Below are 16,711 nucleotides of genomic sequence, written 5' to 3'. Positions count from 1 at the left end.
TTCATCATACGGCTCAAAGCCGCTGATACATCTTTCCGATGGTATTTCCTTCAAATAGACCAACAAGAAAGGAAACGGCTCACTAATGGTACATTTTCTTGAGATTTATTATCTTTTCACTTTCTTCAGTCCAAAGGTATATCTTTGATAATACCTTGAACATCATCTTACTGGTTATTCCGATTTCTTTCTTTTGTCTTTTGGATCTACTTATGTTTAGAGGGAATTATGGACCAATAAAGACGAGTATTACCTGTCTTTTTATTGACATGGTCATTTTCAAAGGTATTTTTACTAGCAATCAAAATGTCCACTCAGGTAACATACTTCAGTCTACAACTGGCATCAGATTTATTAATTTGATTTGGTTCTAGGCCTTAGTTTAATTAGTTCTAACAAGTACTTTCCTGTCTTTCCGTTGTCCCCTGCCATCAAAAAGAGATAATCAGTATTATCCAAGCCATTCAGTAGTTTGAAAGCTTCAATCAGGTGTCCCTTCATCTTCTCTAGTGTTATTTCTCATTTGTTAAGTCTAATACCTCAAGAAATAAATATGTTTTCTCTACATATTTCATCAATATTTCCCTTTGTATGATGAGACCAGTCATACACTTGAGTACAAATTAACTCCTGTAAAATTTCAAGAAAAAAAGTCCTTTATATTATTCCTCATTCATTAGGCATCACTCCTGTTTGAAGGGGAATGGTCATTAATTGTGTATCAAGGGATTGAGTTTTACATTTGAGTTGCTGTTTCTTAATTTTGTATGTAATCTATCAACTTCAAAATACACACCTATACATCTTCTGCCTTAGGGAGGTAGGAACAGAAACAAATGGTCAACAGTCTAATTTTCTCACACCTGATCTTCAGGATTTATTCATAACATACTAAAACCAGTACCTAATATCCAAGGCCAAGCCCAAGCAGACCATTCCATAGTTTCCCTAGAATGCTTTATATTCCCTGGTTCAACACATTGCCCCTCCATGTACTAAGTTGATCCATTTCATTCAAATTTACTGACCTCCACCTTCATGAAGTTACACTGTTTGAAATGTCACTTTTGGTAAGGCAGCATCACCAGCAGTAGTCTCATCAGGAAATGTCTCACCCCAAAGAGATCCATCATTTTCTTACAGAAGTAAAGTAGTGCAGCCAAGAGCTGCATGAGCCTCTGAAGAACTCCTGAGTAACACTAGGACCCTCTCTTAGAAAGGGGTTTAGAAGCAAAATGAGTTAAAAAATTATTCAAATTCATTTTATTTCATGTATGCCTTTTCTCATCCTAAATGTTCATCTTAATACCCCAAAGCCTCCTTCACTGAATCCTTTCACCTCCTTGATTGTTCCATCCCCCTTGTTGTCTTGCCTTCTCATGTCTAAATCATCATTTTTTGCACTACCTCTGAGAGCCATTTGTCCAAATCATATCAGCACATTCAGGACATTTCTCAATCAGATTTCAGTTACATCACCTGCCTTTTGCCCTGTCATTCCATGCATGATCAAACCACTTCAAACCATATGTCGCCTTCAGGCATTTCATATTCAATACAACCACCCTCTTAATTTTTATAATATTCTTGGCCCAAGATTCCCATCCATACATCACTAACAGGACAACCTTCATATATACCCACCTTTACCATAAGAAACACACCTCTCCTTCCAGAACCTTCAACCCTCTCTCTTTGAAAGAGCAGGCACTGAAATGGGAAGTATTATCACTTGAGTGTCAGTAAAATGTGACAGTTTTGCAATAAACCAGCACTGGAGTGGCTGTCGAGTTCGACCTTCCCGACCCACGTTGCTGTTTTTTCTCTTCACCTCACATGGGTTGGAACTGCTTAATAAAACACAAACTTTTTTTCTCATCTCTCACATGGACATTATGGACTTCCATGGAGCGATGGTTAGTGCCCCTTACTGAGATGCATTCATGGGCTACCAGGGTTGAGCGTATAGGTTTGAATCTTGGTTGCAACATGTCGGTCCATGGTCAACCCAGTTGTTCATCCACCTCTAGGGGGTTGGTCAGTAAAATGGGTACCTGGCTGAGGATAGGGTACATGTACATACATGTATAATGTTGTTGGAACTACTATTCCTTCAAACATACCTATTCTTGCTCTCCAAGCATTAATGGGATGGCCTTGATTAGGGCCTCAGTTGCCCATGCCATCTCAGCTAACATAAAATAAATGCTTAACATTGCATATTTCACATGATCCTTCATCTATCACAAATCTCCTTTATCCCAGAGGATAACCGAGTTGGAAATATTGCCCACACATCGCATTTCATAAGGGACATCTAATGATATGGGGAGCTGGACTCTCCCTAACTTATATTGTAACTTCTTAAAATCAGGAACACAAGAAACTGCCAAGGATGACTTTCCCTTTATCTGAGTTCATATTTCCTTCTTTAGATGTCCTTCTCATTTTATAGAGGTTAATCAATCTTACATGGTAAAAGTGTAGACAAACTGTTTTTAGGCCCAGCAATCAAATGGCAAGGATGATGACTAAACTAGATTAACTTGTACGATGGCAGGGGATGATAAAACAACTTAATTCTCCATTTTATTGGTTATTAAAATTATATACAAAAAGAACATACAAAACTATATACAGGGATTATCAAGTCATACACATCCTGCAAAACATGTACTAATAAACTGTAAATATGTGTCATGTAATATACATTGTAAAATGAAAATTAATCATGATGCTCATTTATTCCACCAGATACAGGTAATTTTTGTTTTTTAAATAATTCCAAGACCTCTTCAGTTGCACATTTCTCATACTCATGTGCTGCAGAAAGCTCCTCCTAAAATGAAAATATATGTGATATCAATACATGATTACCTTTTAGTATATGTCTATCTATCTATCTATATCTCTGATGCCTGTTCCCTCCTGGAACTCCCTCACGGGGGTAGCCATAGTAAGTGTCTCCATAACTGGTGAACTCCACTGTCATTTTTAGCCTTTAGAGCGTCATCCTTAAAAGCCCACTGGCAGAGGGCAACTCTAATGCAACCTTTTCAGATGCTCCTACCTAATGTTCCTACTGACTACTTCAACCTAATATGTCTATAAGATATTATAAACAAATTTGAAAAATGACAGAGATGGGTGACTCCCTTTCTTATCAAAACTTCTATGGACCACATGCCATTTATTCAACCAGAGAACATATAAACGAAACATAGTACAAGAAATCTGGATGTAAAAGGGAATAAAGTAGATTCAAAGATAAAAAAAAAAGTACTGTTAATGGCCTATAGGAGTGCTACCTAAGGAAAAGGATCATGAAGAGGATATCTCTTCTTTTGGACTCAATACTCCCAGTGAATTTATTGCTAATCATATCAATGCTTCAGCCCCAGATTGTAGTTTCCTCTCCAGTCTCATCCACAACTGTCTTCCTGCTTCTCTGCTAAGATTCTGTTTGTGTTATGGTTAATTCACTTGCTATGAAAACATTTGTTCATTTCACATGAACACACTAGTGATTAAAAATAGGAAGAAAATGACTGAATATTCCACTTACATTATGTGACAGGAAAACCATCATGTTTTCTTCAATAAATAGCCTTATTGTTTTGGTTCACACGATGACATATGAAAGTTTTTATATCATGGGCAATGAAAGTGTCTGAGACAGACTATACTAGCAATACCACACTTTTCTAGTGAAACTCGATCTATATGACAAACTCAGAAAGACACAGATGTTCAGTGAACACTTTAAATATATAAACATAAGTAGAGAATGAAATAAATGATCAAGGTGGAGTTGGGGGAGGAGGGTAAAACGAGGAAAGGAGAGATGGGAAATAAGAGAAAGATAAGAGTGTGTGAGCAAACAAAAAGAAAGTGGAAAGAAGAGAGAGGGTAAAGGCAATAAAAGGGGAAAGGGTTGGCATGAAGATGAACAAAAACATTTTAATAAGCATGAGATCATTACATAAATCAAAACAATAATGGATGGTAGAATCAGGCAGCATAGGGAAAGGCTCAATTTGTAAGCATATGAGATTCATAGACAGTTTATTTCTCACTGGGCAGTCTTTGGATACTCAAGTCCTAGAAAACAGCAATAACTTCTTAGTCATACTGATATACCATCCTAACCTAAAGATAAGAGATGGTGCCTTACCCAAATCTTTGTGTGAGTTTCTAGGAAACCCTGGCCAGCCAGAGGAGTTTGGGAAATTTCTACATGGGGACATACTGCAGTAAATGATATAAACAAGAAGAAACAAAAATACATAAAAAGAAACATGCTTATATTTAAATCTACTTATTTTTCATTATACATAATCGCTGTTTCCTGCATCAGCAAGGTAGCGCCAGGAAACAGATGAAGAATGGCCCATCCATACATATACATATCAACATATACATAAATATGCATACACACACAGACATATACATATATACTCATGTACATATTCATACTTGCTCATCTTCATCTATTCCTGTTGCTACCCTGCCCCACAGGAAACAGCATTGCTTTATTATTAATGACTTACTTGTGGGAAATCTGCAATGTTAACTAATGGATCACGGTGAATCCATGGATTCCAAGGACCTTGAATTGATGGGTGATCTGTGTGCTGGTACTTTCGAAGACGTTCTACTGGATATCCTGACCGTGTTCTCATATATTCTACCCATTTTCTTACATCTTCACATGATTGCATATGTGTAGATATATATTCTTCACCACCATTTACTGAGGAAAGAGTGTGATGACAATTGAATTACAAAAATATATAAGGAACATCTCTTGTAACATCAATATCTAGTTTAGCTATTGGAATGAATTGGGATGAAGAAGTAAGAGTATTAGTGAAAGAGAAGAGAGAGGGAAACAGAAGAAGGAGTCACGCGGGGAGTGATCATCCTCCTCGAAGGCTCAGAGTGGGGTGCCTAAATGTGTGTGGATGTAACCAAGATGTGAAAAAAGGAGAGATAGGTAGTATGTTTGAGGAAAGGAACCTGGATGTTTTGGCTCTGAGTGAAACGAAGCTCAAGGGTAAAGGGGAAGAGTGGTTTGGAAATGTCTGGGGAGTGAAGTCAGGGGTTAGTGAGAGGACAAGAGCAAGGGAAGGAGTAGCAATACTCCTGAAACAGGAGTTGTGGGAGTATGTGATAGAATGTAAGAAAGTAAATTCTCGATTAATATGGGTAAAATTGAAAGTTGATGGAGAGAGGTGGGTGATTATTGGTGCATATGCACCTGGGCATGAGAAGAAAGATCATGAGAGGCAAGTGTTTTGGGAGCAGCTAAATGAGTGTGTTAGCGGTTTTGATGCACGAGACCGGGTTATAGTGATGGGTGATTTGAATGCAAAGGTGAGTAATGTGGCAGTTGAGGGAATAATTGGTATGCATGGGGTGTTCAGTGTTGTAAATGGAAATGGTGAAGAGCTTGTAGATTTATGTGCTGAAAAAGGACTGATGATTGGGAATACCTGGTTTAAAAAGCGAGATATACATAAGTATACTTATGTAAGTAGGAGAGATGGCCAGAGAGCGTTATTGGATTACGTGTTAATTGACAGGCGTGCGAAAGAGAGACTTTTGGATGTTAATGTGCTGAGAGGTGCAACTGGAGGGATGTCTGATCATTATCTTGTGGAGGCTAAGGTGAAGATTAGTATGGGTTTTCAGAAAAGAGGAGTGAATGTTGGGGTGAAGAAGGTGGTGAGAGTAAGTGAGCTTGGGAAGGAGACCTGTGTGGGGAAGTACCAGGAGAGACTGTGTACAGAATGGAAAAAGGTGAGAACAATGGAAGTAAGGGGAGTCGGGGAGGAATGGGATGTATTTAGGGAATCAGTGATGGATTGCGCAAAAGATGCTTGTGGCATGAGAAGAGTGGGAGGTGGGCTGTTTAGAAAGGGTAGTGTGTGGTGGGATGAAGAAGTAAGAGTATTAGTGAAAGAGAAGAGAGAGGCATTTGGACGATTTTTGCAGGGAAAAAATGCAATTGAGTGGGAGAAGTATAAAAGAAAGAGACAGGAGGTCAAGAGAAAGGTGCAAGAGGTGAAAAAAAGGGCAAATGAGAGTTGGGGTGAGAGACTATCAGTAAATTTTAGGGAGAATAAAAAGATGTTCTGGAAGGAGGTAAATAGGGTGCGTAAGACAAGGGAGCAAATGGGAACTTCAGTGAAGGGCGTAAATGGGGAGGTGATAACAAGTAGCGGTGATGTGAGAAGGAGATGGAATGAGTATTTTGAAGGTTTGTTGAATGTGTCTGATGACAGAGTGGCAGATATAGGGTGTTTTGGTCGAGGTGGTGTGCAAAGTGAGAGGGTTAGGGAAAATGATTTGGTAAACAGAGAAGAGGTAGTAAAAGCTTTGCGGAAGATGAAAGCCGGCAAGGCAGCAGGTTTGGATGGTATTGCAGTGGAATTTATTAAGAAAGGGGGTGACTGTATTGTTGACTGGTTGGTAAGGTTATTTAATGTATGTATGACTCATGGTGAGGTGCCTGAGGATTGGCGGAATGCGTGCATAGTGCCATTGTACAAAGGCAAAGGGGATAAGAGTGAGTGCTCAAATTACAGAGGTATAAGTTTGTTGAGTATTCCTGGTAAATTATATGGGAGGGTATTGATTGAGAGGGTGAAGGCATGTACAGAGCATCAGATTGGGGAAGAGCAGTGCGGTTTCAGAAGTGGTAGAGGATGTGTGGATCAGGTGTTTGCTTTGAAGAATGTATGTGAGAAATACTTAGAAAAGCAAAGGGATTTGTATGTAGCATTTATGGATCTGGAGAAGGCATATGATAGAGTTGATAGAGATGCTCTGTGGAAGGTATTAAGAATATATGGTGTGGGAGGCAAGTTGTTAGAAGCAGTGAAAAGTTTTTATCGAGGATGTAAGGCATGTGTACGTGTAGGAAGAGAGGAAAGTGATTGGTTCTCAGTGAATGTAGGTTTGCGGCAGGGGTGTGTGATGTCTCCATGGTTGTTTAATTTGTTTATGGATGGGGTTGTAAAGGAGGTAAATGCAAGAGTCCTGGAAAGAGGGGCAAGTATGAAGTCTGTTGGGGATGAGAGAGCTTGGGAAGTGAGTCAATTGTTGTTCGCTGATGATACAGCGCTGGTGGCTGATTCATGTGAGAAACTGCAGAAGCTGGTGACTGAGTTTGGTAAAGTGTGTGGAAGAAGAAAGTTGAGAGTAAATGTGAATAAGAGCAAGGTTATTAGGTACAGTAGGGTTGAGGGTCAAGTCAATTGGGAGGTGAGTTTGAATGGAGAAAAACTGGAGGAAGTGAAGTGTTTTAGATATCTGGGAGTGGATCTGTCAGCGGATGGAACCATGGAAGCGGAAGTGGATCATAGGGTGGGGGAGGGGGCGAAAATTTTGGGAGCCTTGAAAAATGTGTGGAAGTCGAGAACATTATCTCGGAAAGCAAAAATGGGTATGTTTGAGGGAATAGTGGTACCAACAATGCTGTATGGTTGCGAGGCGTGGGCTATGGATAGAGATGTGCGCAGGAGGATGGATGTGCTGGAAATGAGATGTTTGAGGACAATGTGTGGTGTGAGGTGGTTTGAGCGAGTAAGTAACGTAAGGGTAAGAGAGATGTGTGGAAATAAAAAGAGCGTGGTTGAGAGAGCAGAAGAGGGTGTTTTGAAATGGTTTGGGCACATGGAGAGAATGAGTGAGGAGAGATTGACCAAGAGGATATATGTGTCGGAGGTGGAGGGAACGAGGAGAAGAGGGAGACCAAATTGGAGGTGGAAAGATGGAGTGAAAAAGATTTTGTGTGATCGGGGCCTGAACATGCAGGAGGGTGAAAGGAGGGCAAGAAATAGAGTGAATTGGAGTCATGTGGTATACAGGGGTTGACGTGCTGTCAGTGGATTGAAGCAAGGCATGTGAAGCGTCTGGGGTAAACCATGGAAAGCTGTGTAGGTATGTATATTTGCGTGTGTGGACGTGTGTATGTACATGTGTATGGGGGGGGGGGCCATTTCTTTCGTCTGTTTCCTTGCGCTACCTCGCAAACGCGGGAGACAGCGACAAAGTATAAAAAAAAAAAAAAAAAAAAAAAAAAAAAGCTATTGGAAAAAATTATGTACTCAATTACAAATGTTTAAACTGCATACCAGAGTAGGAAGGAGGCAGCAAGTCCTTATGCTTTCTATGACTGCTGTGAACCACCTTTTCAACTGTATATACAAGAAAACCTGACAAGGAAGGGGTACTAGACCTAAGTTATGCTACCAATTTGACAATCACCTTGATCATTTACAATTTCACTGTATATACTGTCACTGACATTAGTGCACAAACAAGCAAACTAGCAGACATTACTAAAACGCAAGATGTCCCAACACTATATAGCTACAACTAATAATTCTGATATAAAAAAAAAATTGTGGCTTTTGAAAACTGAAAATATTTTTCTCCTTGAGGAGTTCCAAAACCATCTGAGGTTCTCTATGAAAATCCAGGTTAGGACCTAATCCTCAAGATTTCTGGTGTGGCAGGTGTGGCCTACCCCATCCTTTGCAGCTGATCAGAGACCAACAAAGAGATCACTATTGACCCCCTTCTGGTCACCTGACAGCTCAGAATTCATAGATTGCAGGTGTAACTCCAATAGTGGTCACCAATGGTACACAGGTTTTTCAAAAAAGGCCATGGAAGGCAGGGAAGGTTAAGACAACCGGGGAAAAAAATGTCCATGTGACACCATATCAGAAAGAGGTTTCTCAATATCAAAACCTACTTTTCTCTCCTTTGTAGCCTGTCTAACATGCATAAGAGAATAAGCACACCATAAGGAAAAATAAACCCAAAGGTGAAAACAAATACCTTGAGTGATAATTCTACTAAAGACTATTTCTGATATGTGTTACATATACATTAGAAGCATATAATGCCTGATCTCACAGGAAACACAAAAAAGTATATTAGAAATAAACATACAGTACTCAGCCTTCAGGCATGGTGACCTATGACGACGTGGCTTAAGGTACACCACAACACCTGGGTTATCTCTGGCAAATTCAATTAAGTCCTTCTCAATATAATCTCTGAAAAGATAAGACAAGGAAGACATCAACATCATACTTTAGATAGCAGTTTATAAGAAGTCAAGCCATTCTTGCAAGACAGTGGAAATCCTATAATATTTCAAAATCACCTCATGTGCTTTTAAATACTCTGTATGTATGAAGGACATGATTTGGTTAGTTTTCCATTAAAATAAAATTAATGGGTGCAGGCACAACAGTGAATGCAATCATGATTTGAAAATGCAATAATGATCCATCTTTACATATTAAATTCTTATTATTCAAATTTCATAAAATAATAACTAAAGCATTTTTTCTGATTTGATTAATTCTACAACTGAGGCAGGTGGGCATCACTCTGTTTGCCATCCAAATCAATGCCAAACACACATGCAACCATACCCTCTATGCCTGCCGGAATAAAAGATAAGATGGCAAGTGAGAATTACTGGATTATGCACTATGTGAAATGCATTCAAAAGAGAGACTTTTGGGTGTCACTGCACTGGGAAGGGCAGCTTGTGGGATGTCTGAGTATTACTTTGCAGAGCTGAAGGTAAACAATTGTAGAAGTTTCAGGAAAAGATGTAAACATGAGGGGGAAGGTGGTGAAGGTGAGTGAGTTTGAAAAAGAGGCTTGTGTGAAGAGATACTGGGGGAGTTGTAAAATATTAAAAAGTGAGAGAAATGAAGATAGGTTAGTGGATGAGAAATGGGAAGTATTAAGGGAAGCAGTGCTTACATGTGTTAAAGAAGTTTAAGATGCAGAGGGTGGGCAAGTAAGGACAGTGTTTGGTGGGTTGAGGAAGTTAAGTTATTAGTGAACGAGAAAAGAGGTGTATGGGTGTTACTTGCAGGAAAGGAGTATGAGTGACTGGGAGAAGTAAAAGAAAAATGGCAAGAGGTCAGCAGGAAGGTGCAGGAGCTGAAAAAGAGGGCAAATAGGTGTTGCAGTGAGCAAGTGACAGCAATCTTCAAGGAGAACAATAAAATGTTTTGAAAGGTGGTTTATGGTGTGACAAAAACAAGAGAACAAATGGAAGCATCAATGCCTTCAGGGATAAATTCTCCCCTCTTTGTCTTGGAACCTCTGCACATAGGCCTCATTTCCTAGAATACCCACTTCTACAAGTTCCATCACATCCATATCATTTCTTCTTTTCCTATAACCAACATAAACTTAAAACTTGCCTTTATCAAGAAATCACTATACCTACTGCCCCACTCAACACTTTCACATTCAACATCTATCTCTGCCCAGGTGTCAATCAGTGCATAAAACCATAGGTAAAGTAGAATGAAATCATGATAAAGCATGCCTGGTAGCAACACTTATGTTATCTGTAATACTGTTGGCACAACTTCTCCATGGAATGTACAAGACTACAATTATTTTCATTTTCTTTACTTCTCATCCATAAAACTTTAAATGCTCTAATACAGCTTCCCTTGTGAACTACGGTGGTATTCAGTCACTTTATATAATGTTCAACATATGTAATGCTCTAAATATTGCTCCATGTGTATCACTGTAATTATGACAAACTATAAGAAGCACCTCCTGATACATAACACTTCTCAAAGCTAGTTTCGACACGGATCTAACTCATTAAAATTTACCGGGATGCTTTCATACGATTTTTGTTGTATAATAATATAATGAAACGCCGCAACGAAACTAGATTATTACAAAGGGAGAACGTAAATGCCTACACGCTGTGGCCTTAAAGAGCCTGCATAATATGATGTAGAAGCATAACCATGGTCTCACACCAAGCTATGATGTCAGGAGCCTTGCAAAGCCTATTGCCTTACCTCATCCCACTACTCCCACCATGGGTCTTGCAAAACTTGAATGTGATTCGCTGAAGTTGTTGAACGTATCTACCCACGCCATTTTGTAAAGGTGCTCTCACAAACGAAGAACCCCAAAACAGATTCCACGTCTTTCCACTCATGTTTACATCACTCGGGAGTTACCGCTCGACATCTGCATTCACAACATATGGAAAAAACATCAAAGACATTTTTAATGATTATAAACATTTAGAAATATTTCCTGGAAATATATATATATATATATATATATATATATACATATATATATATATATATATATATATATATATATAGAGAGAGAGAGAGAGAGAGAGAGAGAGAGAGAGAGAGAGAGAGAGAGAGAGAGTGTTGCCTTGCATATATCACATATTTGAACAGTGTCGAAACTGCAGCATTTAAGCATTACATCCTGAAGTACATTTAGTCGAAAAATATTAAGTAAAAAAACTGAATTGCAATGATAGTAAGCTATTTTCACGTAGTGCACGGATTTGCAACTGTCCACAAAAATGTAATTAACTCTACATTTTCAAAGATATTTGTATAAAAAAAAGTCACATAAGTATATTCGTCTATTATTTCCACTTAATGTAGACTTTTTGTACGACTTAAAATTTGCCGAGGTGTGGGAGTAAACCAACGATAAGTTGCCACTGCGTGTTTTATAGTTTATTTTACACGGAGAAATTGGCTGCTTATATATTACTTGACAAGTGTTTTAGTTTTATGATTAATATGATTCATCGACAATTTTCACATAACAGCAAAATTATTCCTGGAGATAGGGTTGACAGAATGCTGTCCATGGTGTGTTGTCAATAGTGAATTGAGAACAGGTACTGTAGACAGCTGGAGTCTCTCCCAGCCCAACCCCATTCTACTTTCCAAATGAAGTCACCAAAATGATTTCGTGGAAACAATAATGGAAAGACCCAAGAATATTTTTCCTCAGGTTCTTTCTTTATGCTATTTTGAGTGAGATAAAGCATACACATGTACATTTCAATGAAAGTGAGCATTCATGTGCGGAAGATGAAAGCCGGCAAGGCAGCAGGTTTGGATGGTATTGCAGTGGAATTTATTAAAAAGGGGGGTGACTGTATTGTTGACTGGTTGGTAAGGTTATTTAATGTATGTATGACTCATGGTGAGGTGCCTGAGGATTGGCGGAATGCGTACATAGTGCCATTGTACAAAGGCAAAGGGGATAAGAGTGAGTGCTCAAATTACAGAGGTATAAGTTTGTTGAGTATTCCTGGTAAATTATATGGGAGGGTATTGATTGAGAGGGTGAAGGCATGTACAGAGCATCAGATTGGGGAAGAGCAGTGCGGTTTCAGAAGTGGTAGAGGATGTGTGGATCAGGTGTTTGCTTTGAAGAATGTATGTGAGAAATACTTAGAAAAGCAAATGGATTTGTATGTAGCATTTATGGATCTGGAGAAGGCATATGATAGAGTTGATAGAGATGCTCTGTGGAAGGTATTAAGAATATATGGTGTGGGAGGAAAGTTGTTAGAAGCAGTGAAAAGTTTTTATCGAGGATGTAAGGCATGTGTACGTGTAGGAAGAGAGGAAAGTGATTGGTTCTCAGTGAATGTAGGTTTGCGGCAGGGGTGTGTGATGTCTCCATGGTTGTTTAATTTGTTTATGGATGGGGTTGTTAGGGAGGTAAATGCAAGAGTCCTGGAAAGAGGGGCAAGTATGAAGTCTGTTGGGGATGAGAGAGCTTGGGAAGTGAGTCAGTTGTTGTTCGCTGATGATACAGCGCTGGTGGCTGATTCATGTGAGAAACTGCAGAAGCTGGTGACTGAGTTTGGTAAAGTGTGTGGAAGAAGAAAGTTAAGAGTAAATGTGAATAAGAGCAAGGTTATTAGGTACAGTAGGGGTGAGGGTCAAGTCAATTGGGAGGTGAGTTTGAATGGAGAAAAACTGGAGGAAGTGAAGTGTTTTAGATATCTGGGAGTGGATCTGTCAGCGGATGGAACCATGGAAGCGGAAGTGGATCATAGGGTGGGGGAGGGGGCGAAAATTTTGGGAGCCTTGAAAAATGTGTGGAAGTCGAGAACATTATCTCGGAAAGCAAAAATGGGTATGTTTGAAGGAATAGTGGTTCCAACAATGTTGTATGGTTGCGAGGCGTGGGCTATGGATAGAGATGTGCGCAGGAGGATGGATGTGCTGGAAATGAGATGTTTGAGGACAATGTGTGGTGTGAGGTGGTTTGATCGAGTAAGTAACGTAAAGGTAAGAGAGATGTGTGGAAATAAAAAGAGCGTGGTTGAGAGAGCAGAAGAGGGTGTTTTGAAATGGTTTGGGCACATGGAGAGAATGAGTGAGGAAAGATTGACCAAGAGGATATATGTGTCGGAGGTGGAGGGAACGAGGAGAAGAGGGAGACCAAATTGGAGGTGGAAAGATGGAGTGAAAAAGATTTTGTGTGATCGGGGCCTGAACATGCAGGAGGGTGAAAGGAGGGCAAGGAATAGAGTGAATTGGAGCGATGTGGTATACAGGGGTTGACGTGCTGTCAGTGGATTGAATCAAGGCATGTGAAGCGTCTAGGGTAAACCATGGAAGGCTGTGTAGGTATGTATATTTGCGTGTGTGGACGTATGTACATGTGTATGGGGGGGGGGGTTGGGCCATTTCTTTCGTCTGTTTCCTTGCGCTACCTCGCAAACGCGGGAGACAGCGACAAAGTATGAAAAAAAAAAAAAAAAAAAAAAATATATATATATATATATATATATATATATTTTATTTTGCTTTGTCGTTATCTCCCGCATTTGCGAGGTAGCGCAAGGAAACAGAAGAAAGAAATGGCCCAACCCACCCCCATACACATGTATATACACACGCAAATATACATACCTATACATCTCAATGTACACATATATATACACACACAGACACATACATATATACACATGCACACAATTCACACTGCCTTTATTCATTCCCATCGCCACCTTGCCACACATGGCATACCATCCCCCTCCCCCCTCATGTGTGCGAGGTAGCGCCAGGAAAAGACAACAAAGGCCCCATTCGTTCACACTCAGTCTCCAGCTGTCAAGCAATAATGCCCGAAACCACAGCTCCCTTTCCACATCCAGGCCCCACAAACCTTCCATGGTTTACCCCAGACGCTTCACATGCCCTGATTCAATCCACTGACAGCACATCAACCCCGGTATACCACATCGATCCAATTCACTCTATTCCTTGCCCGCCTTTCACCCTCCTGCACGTTTAGGCCCCGATCCCTCAAAATCTTTTTCACTCCATCTTTCCACCTCCAATTTGGTCTCCCACTTCTCCTCGTTCCCTCCATCTCCGACACATATATCCTCTTGGTCAATCTTTCCTCACTCATTCTCTCCATGTGCCCAAACCATTTCAAAACACCCTCTTCTGCTCTCTCAACCACGCTCTTTTTATTTCCACACATCTCTCTTACCCTTACATTACTTACTCGATCAAACCACCTCACACCACACATTGTCCTCAAACATCTCATTTCCAGCACATCCACCCTCCTGCACACAACTCTATCCATAGCCCACGCCTCGCAACCATACAACATTGTTGGAACCACTATTCCTTCAAACATACCCATTTTTGCTTTCCAAGATAATGTTCTCGACTTCCACACATTCTTCAAGGCTCCCGGGGTTTTTCGCCCCCTCCCCCATCCTATGATTCACTTCCGCTTCCATGGTTCCATCCGCTGCCAGATCCACTCCCAAATATCTAAAACACTTTACTTCCTCCAGTTTTTCTCCATTCAAACTTACCTCCCAATTGACTTGACCCTCAACCCTACTGTACCCAATAACCTTGCTCTTATTCCCATTTACTCTTACCTTTCTTCTTTCACACACTTTACCAAACTCAGTCACCAGCTTCTGCAGTTTCTCACATGAATCAGCCACCAGCGCTGCATCATCAGCGAACAACAACTGACACTTCCCAAGCTGCTTCTAACAACTTGCCTCCCACACCATATATTCTTAATACCTTCCACAGAGCATCTCTATCAACTCTATCATATGCCTTCTCCAGATCCATAAATGCTACATACAAATCCATTTGCTTTTCTAAGTATTTCTCACATACATTCTTCAAAGCAAACACCTGATCCACACATCCTCTACCACTTCTGAAACCACACTGCTCTTCCCCAATCTGATGCTCTGTACATGCCTTCACCCTCTCATATAATTTACCAGGAATACTCAACAAACTTATACCTCTGTAATTTGAGCACTCACTCTTATCCCCTTTGCCTTTGTACAATGGCACTATGCACGCATTCCGCCAATCCTCAGGCACCTCACCATGAGTCATACATACATTAAATAACCTTACAAACCAGTCAATAATACAGTCACCCCCTTTTTTAATAAATTCCACTGCAATACCCTCCAAACCTGCTGCCTTGCCGGCTTTCATCTTCCGCAAAGCTTTTACTACCTCTTCTCTGTTTACCAAATCATTTTCCCTAACCCTCTCACTTTGCACACCACCTCGACCAAGACACCCTATATCTGCCACTCTATCATCAAACACATTCAACAAACCTTCAAAATACTCACTCCATCTCCTTCTCACATCCCCACTACTTGTTATCACCTCCCCATTTGCGCCCTTCACTGAAGTTCCCATTTGCTCCCTTGTCTTACGCACTTTATTTACCTCCTTCCAGAACATCATTTTATTCTCCCTAAAACTTAGTTTTAAAGCGTTAGTTATGTAGTGCCTGGAATTGAATGACTGTCACGCATGTATGGGTCGCCTAGGGTTCAAACCGGAATGGGTTCGATTCATGGTCATGGAAGCAGATCCACAGTCCACTCAGCTGTTCATCTTCCCCTAAGGAGTGATTGATAAAATGGATAACTAGCATTAGATAGTTGTGTGTATGCATACATACATAGACGTAAAGACATGGTACACACACAAAGTTAAGAAGTGGCAACACAAAATCACACACACACACAAACATCTATTGTCCTCAGATGACACAGCTCTAGTGGCTGATTTGGGAGAAATTGTAGATGAAGATTGAGTTTGGAAGTGTATGAAAGGAGAAAGTTGAGAGTAAATGTAAATAAGAAAAAGGTTATTAGGTTCACTAGGGCTGAGGGACAAGTTAATTGGGATGTAAGTTTGAATGGAGAAAAATTGGAGGAAGTGAAGTGTTTTAGATATCTGGGAGTGGATTTAGCAGCGGATGGAACCATGGAAGCGGAAGTGAGTTACAGGGTGGGGGAGGGGCGAAGGTTCTGGGAGCGATGAAGAAAGTGTGGAAGGAGAGACTTTTATCTCGAAGAGCAAAAATGGGTATGTTTGAAGGAACAGTAGTTCCAACAATGTTATATGGAAATAAAAAGAGTGGTTGAAAGAGCAAAAGAGGATATGGTGAAATGGTTTGGACATATGGAGAGAAGTGAGTGGGGAAAGACTGACAAAGAGGATATATGTGCTAGAGGTGGAGCGAAAAGAAGCGGGAGACCAAATTGGAGGTGGAAGGATGGAGTGAAAAAGATTTTGAGCAATTGGGGCCTGAACATACAGGACGGTGAGTAGTGTGTAAGACAGAGTGAATTGGAATGATATGGTATACTGGGGTCGACGTGCTGTCAATGGACTGATCCAGATCATGTGAAGCCTATGGGATAAACCATGGAAAGATCTGTGGGGTAACGTGATTTCTCCCAGGACACACAGGGTTAGTTAGGTCAGGCTCATATATACATGGATTCGTATGATTTCGTTAACTTAAAATCACAGCCAACCTTTCACCTACA

General features: G+C 40.3%; 1 protein-coding gene across 1 annotated transcript; it reads right to left on the bottom strand.

Annotated features, from left to right (window-relative positions):
• Positions 1–2,576: 2,576 nt before the first annotated feature.
• On the bottom strand, positions 2,577–11,050 carry mRpL43 (mitochondrial ribosomal protein L43). The gene is made up of 4 exons (XM_071680506.1): positions 10,872–11,050; positions 8,968–9,074; positions 4,551–4,753; positions 2,577–2,839 (listed from the first exon to the last, which is right to left on the bottom strand). The coding sequence occupies exons 1-4, from the start codon at positions 11,012–11,014 to the stop codon at positions 2,726–2,728; spliced, it is 567 nt and encodes a 188-aa protein (XP_071536607.1). The 5' UTR covers positions 11,015–11,050; the 3' UTR covers positions 2,577–2,725.
• Positions 11,051–16,711: the final 5,661 nt, after the last annotated feature.

The sequence above is a fragment of the Panulirus ornatus genome, chromosome 31 (genome assembly GCF_036320965.1).
Source record: "Panulirus ornatus isolate Po-2019 chromosome 31, ASM3632096v1, whole genome shotgun sequence".
NCBI classification, from domain to species: domain Eukaryota; kingdom Metazoa; phylum Arthropoda; class Malacostraca; order Decapoda; family Palinuridae; genus Panulirus; species Panulirus ornatus.
The sequence above is the reverse complement of the archived record's forward strand: the minus strand, read 5'-3'. Positions and strand labels throughout refer to the sequence as shown.

Coding starts and splice junctions, on each gene's coding strand:
- mRpL43 (XM_071680506.1), bottom strand. CDS start 11,014: ATGAGTGGAAAGACGTGGAATCTGTTTTGGGGTTCTTCGTTTGTGAGA. Junction 4,754..8,967: donor ATGCCTGAAGGCTGAGTACT/GTATGTTTATTT, acceptor CTCTTTCCTCAG/TAAATGGTGGTGAAGAATAT. Junction 2,840..4,550: donor ACATTGCAGATTTCCCACAA/GTAAGTCATTAA, acceptor TTTTCATTTTAG/GAGGAGCTTTCTGCAGCACA.